At 39.7% G+C, this 17,781-nt stretch overlaps 1 protein-coding gene and 1 pseudogene across 1 annotated transcript in view; one reads left to right on the forward strand and one right to left on the reverse strand.

Annotated features, from left to right (window-relative positions):
* Positions 1 to 370: 370 nt before the first annotated feature.
* Positions 371 to 17,781, reverse strand: part of LOC123459446 — an 80,270-nt gene continuing 62,859 nt past the window's right edge. The window contains exons 33-43 of the mRNA XM_045146070.1: positions 17,537 to 17,558; positions 13,247 to 13,317; positions 12,768 to 12,792; positions 11,097 to 11,161; positions 10,260 to 10,284; positions 7,109 to 7,180; positions 6,175 to 6,230; positions 5,679 to 5,703; positions 2,857 to 2,897; positions 2,399 to 2,420; positions 371 to 573 (exon numbers count right to left, since the gene is read on the reverse strand). Coding sequence (XP_045002005.1) covers positions 512 to 573; positions 2,399 to 2,420; positions 2,857 to 2,897; positions 5,679 to 5,703; positions 6,175 to 6,230; positions 7,109 to 7,180; positions 10,260 to 10,284; positions 11,097 to 11,161; positions 12,768 to 12,792; positions 13,247 to 13,317; positions 17,537 to 17,558 — 486 coding nt within the window. The 3' untranslated portion in view covers positions 371 to 511. The remainder of the gene's footprint in view (positions 574 to 2,398; positions 2,421 to 2,856; positions 2,898 to 5,678; positions 5,704 to 6,174; positions 6,231 to 7,108; positions 7,181 to 10,259; positions 10,285 to 11,096; positions 11,162 to 12,767; positions 12,793 to 13,246; positions 13,318 to 17,536; positions 17,559 to 17,781) is intronic.
* LOC123459319 lies at positions 13,708 to 14,434 on the forward strand (annotated as a pseudogene).

Consider the following 17,781-nt stretch of genomic DNA (forward strand, 5'->3'; position numbering starts at 1 on the left):
ATCGTTGTTCTCTTGTTGCAGTGAACTTGGTTTGTCTTTCGTATCTGGTGGGGTCCACAGGTTGTCTTCCTTTCTGTCTTTTCTATTTTTTCTCCCTTTTTCTTCCTTCTTCTTCAGATGGTGTTTGGGCTTACTATTCTGTAGTCACATTTTCATTGTTGGATCTCACAATATGTAGCTTCCTTTAAACAGTATGGTTTTTTCTTCCATGAAAGCTTCAAATAATCAATGTATCTGTTAAATTGGTGCCTGTTGTCTTATAAGTTTGCTTTTTAGGTTGTTATCTATCAGAAAAATCTTCACTAACTCTTCTTCATTTATTTAGTTTACCATAATCTTTCTTATTTTCTGAGTAAAGATATTCATCCTTTAGTCCTAAAATAACCATAGTATGTTTGGGGGTTTGGTTTAGGTGGCTTTAATCTTCACCAGGAACTTCATCTATGTGAGCTGGCCATCAAGGATAAGATTTAATCCCAGTGAAGATGGAGTCACCAGCTTTGAAACTTTGTCATTTTTGGGGGGCGAAGCCAAGGTCCCCAACCACATGAGGTGGTGAGTCCTTGTGGTGACCTAGAAAAAGAGCACACTCAAGTGATTTGGTCCATACCAAAGAGGTTAATAAACTCCTTTCTTCTGACACTTATATGACAAGTGTATGAATTGACTACAATAAATATAATCCATCAGCAAAATCTATAACACCTCAATAAATAAGATGTTTGGGTCTAATCAACCTTTCCATACATGTTCTAGGTTCCCAGGACATGTAAATACTTCTGGGGAATGTATGAATGATCAGCTTTCAGCACCACTGCTGTGCTCTAATGTATGTGTTGCTGGTTCATTGGTTCTTCCAGTGAAGCTGTCATTGGGGACAGAGGGCCGAAAGGGTCAAGTTAGGGAAGAATTTTATTCAATTTTACATCACAATACTGAATGCTCCCTGGAGGAATTATGTTGGGCGTCCAGGTAAGGGACTCTACCCTTTCACTCTAGCTGTCCCTAAGGTCTTAGAAAATTTTCTGTCACATTTTGGTTCTCTTTCTGGGACTTGTCCCATCCTAGAGACAACTCTTCTGGGTGATGCTGGGACATGGAGGCCTTCCCACCTGTTCAGTTCTCCTGCTTGCTTCAATGGGTCATCAGCAGCCTTTCACCTCTGTTCTCTGAGTAAAAGAACTAAATCCAATAAGGTTTTAAGACTCAATTGTCTTTTTAGACATGTTTTTCCTAAAACCTGGAATGCTGTGGGTTTTTGTTGTTGTTGATCTTATGTTGTTTCCAATTCAATTTCTGTGTGTCTAGTTAGTTTTGTGAGAGAGGAAGGTGGGTCTATACCTTATATAGTGGGAAGAAAGGGACAGCAAGAGAGAAAATGGTGATAAAACAAAGGCCCATTCAGGAGAACTGTGTCTGGGGAACTCTATGTAAGAACGTTAGGCCAGGTTCTTTGGGTATATCCACCTAGCATCCATGATCAGGAACAAGAAGGAGTTGAAGGAATCCTAAAGTCTTTGTGGTTGGCCAGGCACAGTATCCAAAGGTACCAGGTCACTCAGGAAATAGGAGAAATATGGTGGAGAAACCTCTGGGTAAGAGGTAGTCATGAGAAAAGTGTTTGCAGGATATAGTCAGAGAGGTGGAACATAAGTCAATGCATGACACATTGCTTCTCCATAGGCTGACCCAAGAAGACCTTATCTCCAGGTTTACGTCATGCTATGTGAGAGCTGTGACCCACCACATTCCCTGTATCAGAGGTCAAGGCACAAAACTCAACACAACATGTCATGGGCACAATCTGAGAGCAAATAAGATAGGGTTGGAGGTTTGCCAATGGCAGGAGCAGGAAGATTAGGTCTTTTGGAAAAAAATCTTTAAATAGTAGCTTATACAGGGGCATCCTCAGCTTGAAGACACCACTGTCTCAATGATGTCTCTGAAAAGGTAAAAGCATTAGGCCTCTGCACATATTTCCATGTGCTCACTGATACCTTTTAGAGACTCTCTGTCACCTGAGCAGAAGGCATAATCTGACCACTTCTAGGACTCTCTCCCATTGGATCTGATTAGGAACATGATCATTTAATCCATCTTCACATTTGACAATCCCACCACTTATGAAATTCCATTGATCCACATTACTAACCTCGATAAGAAAGGCAGTAGAAAGAGTGGATCACTAAGCTTTCCGACCCTACCTGAGGGAATACTGACTTATTGAGCATCACCCTCAGTTTTACATTGATTGTCTTTAGAGACTTCATGAAAGAATCATTTCATCTCAATGAAATCCTACACCAAACCCTCATTGCTATCAGGGATACAGGTCAGGGATCTTGGCATTGAAACAGTAGGATAGTTCTTAAACACATGACTCATTTAGAATACATACCAGGCTTCGCATTGGTAGAGTCCTGCAAGTATAGCAAAAGAAACAAGGTGACGATAAAGACATAACACTCACTTACTTACATAGGTTTGGATTTCTTTAGATCACTTAGGCAAACAAGTAGGGGAACAGTGGGTTGAGTCAATGGCCACGCAGCTAGAAACTCACAAAACACACCACTACATAGGAAAATGCTTATCATGCACAGTGTACTTCTCAAGAACATTTACACAGACAGTGCAAAATCCTTCCTATGAGAAAGAAAATCATCCCTGGGGGAAATCGTTCTACCATTCACTGAGCAGGATGTGGTGACATTAATTGTCTTAGCCATGAGTTGGTTTGTAGGAGAGTTCAATTCACCTCCACACCTCCAAGTAACAAATGTCTATGCAAGAATTATTCACATTGATGGAAACACAGAGCTGTATTTCTATAGAAGGTGAAGAACTGTGCTTTACCTCGTGCTGTGGTTCCTTTGGTGACTGTGCTGATGACACGCCTAGGATGAAACAGCAACTGTCAGTATGCTGGTAATTGATGGTTATAAATCACATTAGGAGCTTTAGATATGTGGACAAAGGTACAAGAAGGTGGAGGATTAGCAATTGTGAACTAAGCTGCTGGCTGGCTCTCCTCCAGGCTAGAAAAGTATGGGAAAGGAGCAGGAACAAATGACCTATAAAAACCTTGGCCTTACATTTACAGGCACTGTAAATGATACACTATAATCACAGTGAACTGAAGTGGGTGACAAATGTCTATGATACCAGCACTCAGAGAGTGGTGTCAGAAGTGTTTGAGGTAAATCATAGTGAATTTCATGAATCCCTGGGCTACAGAAATCTCTGTCTCACAATTAAAACAAATAATGAGGCTGTGATGACATAAACTGCACACTGACATTCAATGGAAGACTCTTGTCTTTCTTCCTTCACGTTTTTACCCATCTAAATTGGTAAGGTCCTCATGACATTTCCAAGGCCATTTCAATATACTTGGATCCGGAATGCTGGCCTAGGCTGCTATTTTGCACAGGGTATGTAGTTGATTAAATGCTAGTTTTGATGATGAAATGGTTTCCTTGCTAGCAACTGAATTATATATATTCCAAGAGTTTTGCTACATAATCCTCAAATATAGAAGTCTCAAGTTAATGTCCAACTATTCAACAATCCTACACTACCATTTCCAAGGTCATGTTGTCTTTATGAACTGTGGGCACATTGTTTTGTTTCACTAAGATCAGGATTGTCAGTAGATATTTTGTCACAATCTGTGAAACAGATCTTTGTGTTATCTTCCTTAAATCTCAGGGGTCTAGTTAACAGAGCCTTCTGTGTTTGCCGCATGATGCTAAGAGACTTGATTCACAAAAATTGGCACAGGAAAAAAAATTACAATTTAAATTATCCTAAGATGAAACATTCAACTCTTTGCATATAGCAAATGGAGCTTTCCCACTTATTTCTCGGCAATGGAAAATGGCTAAATCTTTACAGATTTGAGTTTATGTGACATATATTCATGCCGACTTACCAACTGTCTAAACTATCATCTCTAGATCATTTATTTAGCTTACAAAAAAGGCTACACAAAACATTAACCACTACTTACTAATGAAAGCAGGGTGCAGATAAAGTAACAGGTGAGAAGGAATGCTTCCCTGGGGCATCCTATATACTCAGCATTGCCCTCCCTTTAGACTTTCTAGGTGATGACTAACTACATTAGACTCTTTGCCAGAAGAATGTAGTCATTTCTTTCATCCTGTATTATACTGTTTTCCTTTGTGGAAGAAGTATGGACAGAAGATCAAGCCTTAACTGTGGAAATAAGTCTCTGTATTTATGCTTAGAGTCCACAAAATGGTGGTATGAGATGGTCAATTACCGAAGGCCTTAACTACAAACTATGCTCTGGTCATTTCTTCTTCCTATTTGGAAGTCAATGAAAGTGTTATGTGGTCTTTACATGGACCAAAACTATCACATCTGCCTATGTTACTACTATAATGCACCATTCTATATAATTCCAATGACACTTTAAATAAACTTTTTTCAGGGTCCTGGAACTGATACTAGGAAACTTCATTGTACTAACTGATGACCCTCAGTTCACGAATATACAAAAAGTTACAAAAGTGTTAAAAATCCTAACAAAGATTATCACAACTTTCCTTTGATTCTTCATTTTCCATGCCCTGTGTTTCTGTTGAGTAAGTGGCTACAGAGACCACACTAGACAGTAGTCTCCATAGCCTTGTTCATCTGGGGATTGGCATGGCTTGGGTCCTGATGCTCTTTACCCAGAAGCATAAGAGAATCTGAACCAATATGGCAACCAGGCAGACCACAATCTTTCAGTTCTTGTTTATCCCTCCTCTGAGGTCTTTAATAGACACTTTTTATATTAAGGTTAAATTGTCAAATACAAAAGATATTGAATAAATTTTATGTCTATGGCCAGTTTCTAAGACATGTCCTAAGACTTTTTCAGAGGTAATTCATGTGGTTCTACTGATTGCTTTCACCTCAAACGTATGCACAAAGCTTAAGCAGGCAATATTTGTGCTCATCACATGAAGGACTATGCCAAAGTCTGTGGAACACCTTTCGGTTGCTTGTATAGTTTAGGTGACAACTGAGGAACTCTATGGATAGATAGGGTCTATGAAGTAGAGCATGGAGTACTCAGGAATTTACAGGCTCTATAGACTCAGCTCTCAGGCTAGTGTCTCCCTGACAAGGCATAAGTATAATTGGGAATCAGAGAGGAGCAGATACTTCCACACATCTGGAGTCATGTTTCCACTTGTCCACATACAAAGTTGAGAGGTCAGGTCCTGTATCAGGTTGATATCACACCAATTTCAGTCATAAATATACTGAAGACTGGGTAAATAATTTATGTTGATTTCATTTCAAGTTTGTTTGCCATAGATTTGTTCAAGGAACTTGTTGAGGGCAATTGTGTTTAAAATTTCAAATATCTTCTGAGGAAAGAAAAACCTCAGACATAACCACACATGTATTCAAAATCAAAAGCCATATTAGCACACAAGGCCCAGCATTCGTCAAGTACACAAGCCCAAGCAATCCTAGCATGTGTGCAACTGCTTCCAGACACTGGTACTTGAACAGAACTTATTTTGTTTTCCTCTCCAAAATTCTCAGTCCTTTCAACATCCCCAAAGTGAAAAATACAGCCTCTTTTCAAAGAGAATTCAGTAAGCATTCCAAACATCTACTTTTCCTTTTCAAAACAATTCTATAATACTTACCATTTGAATTTTCATCAGCATCTATCTGCAATTATACAATTAAAGACATTGTAAGAATCAAGTCATGAGACTTGTGGGCACATGGTATCACTTCCCTTCCTTATATAGAAGACATCCAAGAAGCAGTGAAAAAGTGAAAGCTTTACAAAACAAGGGTAAGATACAGCATCGGGGACCCATGATCTCTGCATGGAAAACATATCTCTAACTCTCTTTATGTCATGAATTCAAAATACCTCATCATAGGAGAAGACACAGATTCCAAATAGGAGGGCTACTGTACAGTGAGCAACCTGATGCTGCCATTTCCAAATGTCCTTTTGCATAAGAGAACACTTAGCATGGATTATTCCCTTATTCCACAAAATTTGATCTGCTATCTTGGAGTACCCATAATGCTAAGTGGCATATTTTTATGTCAACCTCAACCAAAAACAAGAAGTTAAGCAACCTTGTTATTTCAGGCAAGAAAATGTCACTTTACCTTTTCACTTACTTCTGTTGGGGTTTCCTTGTCTGTGTATTGCACTTCTGTAGAGCTGTCTGCTACATCTAAGAACACAACAGAGTAACTGTTAGTCATTGATGCAGTGGCTCACATTTTACTTGTAATACAATTGGAGGTTTATGGTTGTACAGTAGAGCTTCCATTGAGTAGTTAATCCAGCAACCTTGTCATTGAACTCACACACTAAACCAGAAGCAGCAAAGAAATGAGAAACTTATTCCTTGGCATTCAGCTATTGGCAAGGAAAGACAACAGAAAATAGTGTAAATGTCCTACACTCATAATGATCAGTTTTGAGCCCCAATGGGTAATATTCTAAAGCCATGAAACAATGTGAATTATAATTCATATTATGTGACATCTAATCAGAAACTCTTTAGAATATTGTCACAAAGATTGTGATCTAAGGGTATTCAAGCAATATGGTTAATGCAGTGACATCTGTGAACATGAAAACAAAGACTGCCAAAAAGTCTCCCCTCCACAACACATCATAGATATTTGGGGATCCTGGAAAGTAACCAATGCTTACATACTGCAGGAAGAATGTTGGATGATGCTTGGTGGTATCTTACCATCTCCTGCACCATCCTCCACACACTAGGTCGAGAGTTGGACTAAACAGTAGCATTCCGTCGTGGAAAAATACAAACCTTGAAGACACGTGCACAGGAGAACTGTTATGTACTCCCTTCAGAGCTGATTTCCAGAAGAACTATCATTACTGGATCTGACTGACAGATGTCTCCCTATTACTGTCTATGTCTCGAATTTTTCAGAACTACCTCAAAACGATACAACAAGTACATTCTTATACAAGTGGACCAGTACAATACCGCCACATGAACTTATAGTATCAGTCCAATATGTGTCGTAATTACAAATTGACAAGAGATGAAGATGAAACCTCCAACACACTTACCAACTGAAATACACTGTCTAAAGACACAGTCACAAAAGTTGAGAGATGAAATAACTCTGCAAATATATTGACCTGAAGGAAATAAGAATTGAGAATTAAGTGAATGCAATAAAAGCATTGCTGATATAGAAGTGTATAGAACTGAAAAATGCATTAAAATTGTACAATAGTTGCAGTTTAAGGATTTAATAAGGGAATATTAAAGTATAGAATAATTCAAACATAAAGAATTAAAAAATACTAGTTTTGAGGCAGTGCATTGGTGCATACCTTTAATCCCAGCATTCAGAAAGAAGAGGTAGGAGGAATACCGAGTTCAAGGCCACCCTGAGACTACCGAATGAATTCCAGGTTGGCCTCGGCTAGGGTGGGAACCTACCTAGAAAACCAAATATAAATGTACATATACGTGTGTGTGTGTGTGTGTGTGTGTGTGTGTGTATAATTAGAAAATAAACATAATTAATAAAATAAAATCAGGCACTTATCCCCACTTCCAAATGCCACTGAAGGAAGACACATGTATTTTCCCACTGTCACAGGGAACATAAGGCCAGCACACTACAGAGCCTTGATACCCCTATGCTCAAGAAACCTCAAGCATGCAGACACACTGGCCATCAGAGCTGACATCATGCCTATGGAGGGCATAAAAAGGCATAGTTTAAAGAGTTTTATAACCATATTATGTTTTGTTTTTTTGAGGTAGGGTCTCACTCTGGCCCAGGCTGACCTGGGATTAACTATGTATTCTCATGGTGGGTTTGAATTCATGGCGATCCTCCTACCTCTGCCTCTCAAGTGCTAAGATTAAAGACATGCACCACAATGCCTGGCTATAGCCATAATTTGACCTAGATGAGATGGACATACTTGAAGGACTTATTCCTACAAGGCTCACACAGGGGAAAATCTGCCTAAGCCCATCTATTTGAGCAAAATGAATGATATTTCTAAAAAGAAAGTGCCAGGTCCCAACAATGTCAGTGAAGGAACATAACAAATATTTCTAAACCCAAATATATTTGACCTATGGAATGCAATGTCAGTGATGTACATATTTGTCCAATTGAGGTGAAGGGTTTTGTCCACAGAAACCATTCCTTGGTATGCAGACACCAACTGTGGAATTGAATGTAACATGCCTGCCAGATCTTCATATGTCTGTGATTAAGCCTCATCTTCCATGCTCAGTTGGTGGAGTCTCTGAGAGGTTGTAGACTTGGGGGAGGAACTGTGAAACTAGGAGCTGGACTTTGAGATTTACTATTCCAGCCACTTAGTGATCAGAGCTAGGTCATTCTTTCTGCTCTCTTCCAGCTGATGTGACAGCATGTGATGCCCAGTGTCTGTTGTGTGATGCTTTCCCTACCATGATGATACTTTCCCTCAAAACTGTAAGCTTGAAACAAGCACCCTCCTCCCATGAGCTTATTTTTGTCAAGTGAGTCCCCCCTCTCCATGCCAACAAGAAGAAGCTAACAGCAATACCAGTGTTAACTATGGTCACCCTAACTGAAATCAAACATGATTTCCTTGCTGTGTTAAATAGTTGAACAACTTTCAATTCATATGCACTTATTAATGAGAAAGACAGAATCTTAAATATATATATATATATGGATAGGTAAAACAGACTAGCAAGGAAAAGATGAACTTTGGTTCCCACTGACTGACATTATGAAAAAGACAAAAGTATATAAGGTCTTTCCAGGGCTTCTGAGCAACGGGGTAAAGATTGGTTATAGAAACATAGTGGTTGTTATGCTTTAAAAAGGACTAATGGGCTAGGGGGTTGGCGTAGCAGTTAATGCACTTGCCTATGTTGTCTAAGAACTCATTAGACTCTCCAGGTCTCACGAAAGCCAGATGTACAGTGAAACAAATGCACAAGTTCATACACGGGCACAGGGGCAGACACATCTGGAGTTCCATTGCAGTGGCTGGAGCCCCTGCAGTGCCAATTCTCTTTCTCCTTATCTTTCTCTGTTTCTCTTACTTTCACATAAAAAAATGCAGCGTGTTTGGCTTGCCTCAAAAAAGGACTGATATTGTGATCCTAAAAAATAATCATGTGAATGTATAAATCTCAGAAATATACATTGCAAGGAATGAAGCAATGTAATAAGTTGAGCTGGGCTAAAAATTCACTATGACACATACCACCTTTTCATGTGGACTGTCTCCCATTTTCAGAAGCCATTATCTACCAGAAGAATCTGGGATATTATATCACTCAGTTGGGAATGTCTGCAGGTGAATGCTATCTCACCTTTTTTTTTTTTTTCCCCATTCAGTTTTTTGGAGATAGAGTCTCACTGTAGATGATGTTGACCTGGAATTTGCTACACAGTCTCAGGCTGGCCTTGAACTCATGGTGATCCTCTAACCTCAGCCCCAACCAACCTCTGGTTGCCGGGAATAAATATGTGTGTCACCATACCTAGCTTCTCTCATGACCACTGAGGGAATCATGATAGTGTTTGGGATCTTTGTAAACTGGAATATCCCTGGTATGCATAAAACTACTACAATTTTTTTCTATAACATTGGGAAGTGAAACATAATCTCCCTACATAGAAAATCAGTTCTGTACCAAATGTGCAATATAACCAACTCTTATGGGCTAGAACTCTTACATAGTGCCTACTAAACTTCTGGTGGGATAAACAGAGATGTACTTTAAGATCAATATTGGAACATGTGTTTGGAAATCTTTTGTGGCTTTTGTACCCCACAGTGTTGAGCCTGGTCACTTATCTCTGTGTATTGGTTTATCAAACTGTCGAAGGGTACACAGGGAAATAAAACTGCCATAAATGTATTTGATGAGGTTGGAAGGAATTAATGTAGGTTGATCTAGTGAATTTCTTTCTTTCTTGACAAATTGCCTTTGAAAATTAGGTTGAGTAATTGGGATAAAAATTCATGTCCTTAGGGGAAGAAAAAAAAAACACCTACATATAGATACACAGGCACTCACAAAATCTGAAACCAAATATAGGAAAATCTGCTGAATCCAGGGACTGTACTCTCAATAGGCCTTCCTAACAGAAGGCACAGATCACAGTGGTGAACCAGCTAAAAGAACCAACATTTACACCATTCTTATTTAAAACATGTCTTCAGAACGTGATTTCAGAATACATACACAATCTCCGGGTCCTTGATCCAACCTGTAATGCAGAGAGGAAGAAACAATCAGACTTCCAGATCAAGCTGTGTTCTCTTTGCTCAGATTCTTTAGGTCTCCCAGTGACATGGGAAAATGGGATTCAGTATAGAAAAGAACATCCAGTCCCAGACTGTATTAGTCTCTTCTGTCTTGAAGCCAAAAGGTATGTGATGGGGGTACTTTGTGAAAAAGAGTACTTTGAAACTTATGCTGTTTCCCAGCAGCAATTTGTCTGTTCAATCTTCACTGAGAGTTCCTAAGATACGTAGCTACATTATAGAGACAAATAGAAACATCTTGTTCTTGGGTGAGCTTCCTCAGTTCCAAAGGGAGGGTGAGGTGTCTGTATGTTCCCACTGTCTACACTGAGTCTCATGACTGAAAGGTAATATCAATACCACATACTGGACATAAGAATCTTCCACTGCACTGACCTCAGGGAATACCCTTAACTCTATTCAAACCATAGAAGTTTCAGAAAATGGTACGTAGACAAAACATATATGCTGTTTTTGAACCTACATAATAAGCCTGTCCACATTTGAGTAAAAATAAGTCAAATTTTAATCTAAACAGAAATGCTCCAGACAAAGGAAGAAAACAGAATATGCAGTGTGCAAGCTTCACTAGCATTTGCAAAGACTCTTCAATTCAAGGGTGAGTTGGTAAATTTCTATCACCCCATTCCTAGGCAAACACTCTAATAACTATAGTGTATATTACAAACCTCACTGTTCATATATGATACCCACCAAAATTATAGGAATTATGAATGTATACTTTGTAGCTTTGCAAAAGAAAAAGCTGTATTACCTGGACATAATGGGTCGGTGTATGGTCAGTTGTGGATGGAGTAATTTGATCGTCCTTTGGATCAGCTAGAAGGATACAAAATAACTCTCAACTGATGGTGCACTTATTACTGAATGATGGCTTCTTACTTGGTATGGTAAAATGTCAAGGGCTTAGTTATAATACAAGAACTCATGGATGTTCCTGATGAATAACCACTGTTGTCCTCTGACAGAAAAATACCAACCATGAGGAGCCTTAGAATTGAGAACAGTATTTTTTACTTTCTAGGTAATAGCCCAACATATAATGTGAAACAGCCATTCTCCAATGGGATTAACGCTTTTAAACATGTTAGCATTAAATGTGTGTTCTATCACTTCTTCTGACCATCATGAAACCCAGTGGAATGACACTAGTATCTTCACATCTGTTAGTCATATTTTAAGCTGCTGATATTCATGATAAATGTTCTGTATTCATCTTCCACTGCATAAGGTTTTGTCATGGATAAGATACACATTATACTAGGGAAAAGAATTTAACACTTGTCACAAACTGTAATGATATGTATTTATTAATCCTTTGTCATACAATAATAAATGATTTAAGGGTGAGAAATATTGGCATGATTATGCTTTAATAAGATCCAGTAAATGTCCTTTGTGGGGGTGGGACACATTCTAGCACAGGATAACCTGGAATTCATTATGTATTCTCAGGCTGGCCCTGAACTCAGTAATTCTCTGATCAATGCCTTTAAATTTGTCAGTTGTGTAACATCTTTAATAAGCACAATTAGGGCTTCCCCCACCCTACTTGGATCAGGGTGAAATTATCAAGTGTATTGAAATATTTCTCTAATTTTCATGTTTGAGAGGAGATTGTAAGATACAACCACAGGCCTTATGGTGTTGGATCATAGTGTCCTTTCAACTGATTCCATCTACAAACACTTGCAAAATGACATAAAACATCAGGGCATATGTGAGCTTTTCATATAGTGACTATGCCAATGTCTATGGATATATGTTCCAAATGCTTCTTCACTGTATGTAAAAACTGAGGCAAGTTTCTATGGATGGGTCTCGTGTGTAAATTTGAGTTCTTTGGGACTGTAGAGGAATTGGAATCGTTCTTCCCTGGTGACTCATGTCTCAATGATGGAGTCAAGGGAACTGCACTGGCATATTGTCATGCAACATGATTTCAACCGTCCATACACAATTTGACAGCAAACTTGGTGCATTTTGCTCTGCAGTTTGGTTTGGAAACAAGTCAACTGTAGGTCTAAATGTTTGGAGGTCTGAATGACTTAATTTGTGTAACTCAAGTAAAGGATTTGTTTGCAATGAAAATTTTTTTAGAAAGGCTGAGGGCACTTTGTGAGTATGAAATATCTTTTGAGCAACATAATACACCACATATATTCAAATTAGGGCAAGATCCATACACTATTCATGCATGCAGGGCCACATAAGTGAAAAATGAGTGCAACTGCATGCAAGAAATGAAGAAAACTTGACTCTAAGTTCTTACCTAAACAATCACCATCTTTTTCAAACTACCCTCTACCCTTTCAACTCCAGCAACACAGAATTCCAGTTTCTCTCTAAAGAATACATAATAAAGATACAACACATATCTTAATATTTACAGTTTTTCTTCTTCAAGGAATTCTAGGTTACTTACAGTTTTCACTTTCAACAGCAGCCACCTGCAATTAGAGAAGCAAAGGCATTATAATAACTATGTCATGGGAGTTGTTGATAATGATATTGTTTCTCTTCCTAATGTTGGTGACATACTAGAAACATTACCAAAGTCAAAGCTTTACAAACAATGCTTAGGTACATCATTGAAAAGCCATGATGTTTTCCTAGGAATGTATCTGTAAGGCTCTGTAGATAATGCATTATAAATCATTGAACACAAGCAATGACAATGCATTCAACCCAGTAGAGACCCAGTGTTCATGTTTCCTGAGGCTGTCAATTGATAAATGACCTTTTACACAATTTGGAATGGGCTATTCTTCAACCATTTTAGAAAACAGAATATACTTGTAAATATCTATAATGCTTAGTGTCATGTACTTACAGTGAAGTTCAACTAAAATAGGAAATGAAGAAAGTAACATGTCTATTTTAGGTATGGCAAGGTTACCTTACCTTGTCATTGGCCTCACTGTCTTCATCATCATTATTGGTGTGTGACTGATCATAAACAGTACCATCGCCAACTAGGAAGACAATAGAATAACTGTTAACCATAGGTGAGAGCCTCATGTTTTACTCAGATCATACTGTGTATATTACTGTGATTTGAAGACCAGATTTAGTGGCTGCAACAGCAAAGATGCCACAAAGAAATGATTCCCTGGGCCCTTCATGGTCTGCTAATGTAAAACCAGGACATAATCTTGAAAGAGGACTAATGTCCTATCATTTATGGTCATCCATTTGAAATCCAGATACATGATATTTTAAAACCATTAAGCCATCTGGGTCATAATGCGTGCTAAGTGAAATCTAATACAAATTCTTAAAGGAATTATCCTCACATTCTCATAAACAATGGTTCAAGGGTATTCAAAATAAAATGGTTCAGGGAGTGGCATCAGACACCATGAAAACACACAGGTCCAAATGATCCCCTCAAAAATACAGTTTAGGGATGTCGGATAAGGACGCCTCTGGCAAGGGCGGAGGCTCCTCGGAGGCCCGAGCGGCCGCTGTCTGCAACATCGAGGCGCTGATGCGCCGCAAGGAGGAGATCGAGGCGCAGATCAAGGCCTAATACGATGTGCTGGAGAGCCAAAAAGGAGTTAGGATGAATGAACCTCTGGTGGACGGTGAGGGCTATCCCCGGGTGGACGTGGATCTCTACCAGGTCCGGACAGCAAGGCACAACATCATCTGCGTACAGAATGATCACAAGGCAGTGATGAAGCAAGTGGAGGAGGCCTTGCACCAATTGCATGCTCGAGACAAGGAGAAACAGGCTCGGGACATGGCTGAGGCCCACAGAGGGGCCATGAGTCAAAGGCTGGGTTCAACAGAGAACAGCACCGCTCCCCAGGCCTTTGCCAAAGTGAACAGTGTCAGCCCTGGATCCCCAGCCAGTCTAGCGGGTCTGCAAGTGGATGATGAGATTGTGGAGTTTGGCTCTGTGAACACCCAAAACTTCCAGTCACTTCAGAACATTGGCAGTGTGGTGCAGCACAGCTAGGGGAAGCCCCTGAATGTGACGGTGATCCTTAGTGGGGGAAAACACCAGCTTAGGCTTGTTCCAACACGCTGGGCAGGAAAAGGACTGTTGGGCTGCAATATTATTCCTCTGCAGAGATGACTGTGCCTGGGGAGCGGCGAAGCTTCTTCTACCTGGACTTGGGCCTGGTGGGGATTTCCTCGTTCTCTTCAAGGCCTGACTGACGTATAAGGATCTGGAAGAGGGTAGAAGCCTAACCGTGCAAGCGGTGCAGTCCTGTGGCCTCCTGGTCTGACCTCTGGGTTGAGGCATTATTAAAAGCATGATTGTGTCTATTGTCTTTTGAAAACCAGGCCATGGCTGTATGGGGGAGTTCCCTGCATTGTAGGACAGTGAGTGAGACTTATCCTGGCAGGTGCTAAGAGGGCTTTATTCTATTCTTTTAAGTTGTTTTTTTGAGACAGAGTCTCATGTAGCCTGAGTATTCCAGGATGAGGATCCTTGATCCTTTTGCCTCTGTCTCCCAAATACTGGGATTGCGAGTGTGTCACCATGCCTGGCTAGGAATTTTCTTTGCTTGTTTCTTCCTGCCTTTCTTTCATTTTATATATTGCTTTTTTTTTTTTTTCTTTGAGACAGGTCTCATTATGTAGTCCAGCTTGGCCTCAGGCTTATATAGCCCTCCTGCCCAGTGTCCCTAAGTATTGGGACGTCAGGTATACATCACCATGCTTGTCTCCTTTTACACTTTTTTTTTTCTTTTCAAATAAACCCAATTCTGCAGTGCTGATAAGACCATGTTATCCCAACTGAATTTCTTTTTATTTTATTTGTAAGCAGAAAGAGAATGGGCTCCTGTCACTGCTTAGTGCATCTGGGTTTACATGGGTACTGAGGAATCAAACCCAGGCTGTCAGACTTTGCAAACAAGCACCTTTAACCACTGAGCAATCTCTCTAGTCCCCACCTGAATTTTTTAATAAACCCCTCAAGCCGAAGATCATAAGGAGATTGAGCACCCTTAAGTTGGACAGGACAAACCGCTACTGAGCTGAGGGCAGGTTGCTTTTTTGTTTGATTTTTTTTGTGGTGCTGGAAATTGAAGCTGGGATTTCACATGCTAGGCAAGGCTCTACCACAGGGCTGTCACCTCTGGAGTCATCCCTTCACCAACATCTTCGCTCTGGACCATTGCTTCTATACAGGAAGTGTAAATATAGTCCCTGTGTCCTCAGAAGTTGGGCCTACATGCCACCATAGCTCTATGGAGAATAGTGAATGCCAGGAGGCCCCACATGTACATAGTAGCCCATTGTGATTCCACCTTCCTCTTTTGTAACCCACCGAAGAACAGCAAGCTTCCTTCAGTTTTGGAATAAGAAACCCTGCAAATAGCTTCTAATTTAACTTTTTATCAATAAGCCCCCTAGCCATGCCCTGAGATCTGCAGTTTCAGAAACTAAGGTAGGCCTGATTTGGCTGATTGGAACAGTATAGTTTTCATCCCTTGAAATGCTGCTTCCTTCCTTGTGTTTGCTTTTATCCTTTATTTTTGGGTCTTGGTCTCTCTGTAGCTCAGGCAGACCTGAACTCACTCTGTAGCCCAGGCTGGCCTCAAATTCATAGCAGTTATCCTACCTCAGCCTCTCAAGTGCTGGCATTAAAGGCATGTGCCACCACACCTGGCTGTCTTTATCCTTCAAGATGGTAAAATGGGTTTCAGTGATTCCTAGTGTATATCTATCTTTCCTCCTCTCCTCATAGTGTCCATTCATGTTCCCAGTTCTCACAGGCCCCTTTCTGTTCTGGAGAAGGACTGACACATTCTGCAGAGGAAGCCAGTGTTCCTTGGGATAGTTTGTTTAAGTTATGGGCAGACACCATCAGCACCAGTTTGTGCTTCTAGCCATGGGTTCTTACATTTAACTCGAAAGTTTTTCCCCAAACAGTTCCAGCCATACAACATGATGTATCCTTCTCTTGTAGCCACAAGCATGCTGTGTTTGCCAATGTTTGCTGTTTAAATTGTGTGTTATAATTTGAAATATTTTCCAATCTCTTCTTTTTATAAGTCCTAGACTATAATAAACACAGCTTGCACCAAAAAAAAAAAAAATACAGTTTAGGTACTTGAGCATACCCTTCTGACCAGGATCAATGATGGAGAGAGGAACATTAATGTATAATGTTATAATTAATTATAATATTATTCAATTATATTTAATTTTTAATAATTAATTACACTAATTAATGCTACAGGTCATTGTAGGAAGAGAGAGAAGATCTGTCTCTTTTTTGGCTCACACTTTAAGCCCTTATCCCCAGGTTCATGTCAGGGCTATGTGGGACTTTTTTCCATTACATTTCTTATTAGTAGGTCACTGATTAAAACCTAATACTACACTTCATGGACACAGTTCTTTAAGAGAACCACAAAAGGCTTGTAATTTTGGCAGTGGTAGAAACAGGTAGCAATAGGTCCTCAAGGAAAGGTCATTGTTAAGTCAGAAGCAAGGCACATCCAATGTGTACACAGCCCTGCTTACAATCATGCCTTTGAAAAAGGATAGCACAAAAGCCTCCATACATATTTCCTTGTCTTTCCTGGTACATTTCACATGCCCTCATTCTCCTGAGCAGAGGGCCCAAGCTAACTGATACTGGGTCATCCACATTGGATCTGAGAAGGATCATCTGATAGCTATCTTCACTGTTTTTTAAATATTTTATTAATTAATTAATTTATTTATTTATTTATTTATTTGAGAGAGTAGGAGACATGGGAAGAAAGAAAAGAAAAGAGGCATGCCATGGCCTAAAGAGACTGCAAATGAAAATTAAACACATGTGCCTCCTTGTGCATCTGGCTCATGTGACTTCTAGGGAATTGACTCTGGCTCCTTAGGCTTTGCACGCAAATGCCTTAACTTTGAGGCCATTTCCCTAGTCCACCTTCACACTTGATACATGTGGCATTAATGAAATTCCATTGATCTACATTAAAACTCCCAGAAGAAAGTCAATAAGGACAGTGGAGAATCTATTCCATCCTACACATTAAAAGGCAACTTTCCTCATACAGGATCAACCTCAGTGTTCCATAGGCACTCAATATATATATCATGGCAGAACCTTTTCACCTCAACACCACACCCTCAACCTTCATTCCTAGCAGGAACTCAGATCCAGGCATCTCAAGACTGAAATAGTAAGATACTTCCATAACAAATGACTTGATTCAGAATACATACCAGGTTCTGATCTGGTGGTATCCTGCAATGATAGAAAAAAATATGGTTTGTTCAAGGTATGCCATACACTTTATATAGGTCAGGTTTATTTTGATAATGTAGGACAACAGACAGAGAAACAGTACATTTAAACAATGGTAACATAGCTACAAAGCTTTCACATAGGACACTGTTCCAAAAGGCTAGTGGCTTTCACATTCAGTATCTTTCACAACTTCTTTTCTACTTCCATTCAAACTAAAATT

Source organism: Jaculus jaculus, chromosome 3 (genome assembly GCF_020740685.1).
Source record: "Jaculus jaculus isolate mJacJac1 chromosome 3, mJacJac1.mat.Y.cur, whole genome shotgun sequence".
Taxonomy (NCBI): Eukaryota; Metazoa; Chordata; class Mammalia; order Rodentia; family Dipodidae; genus Jaculus; species Jaculus jaculus.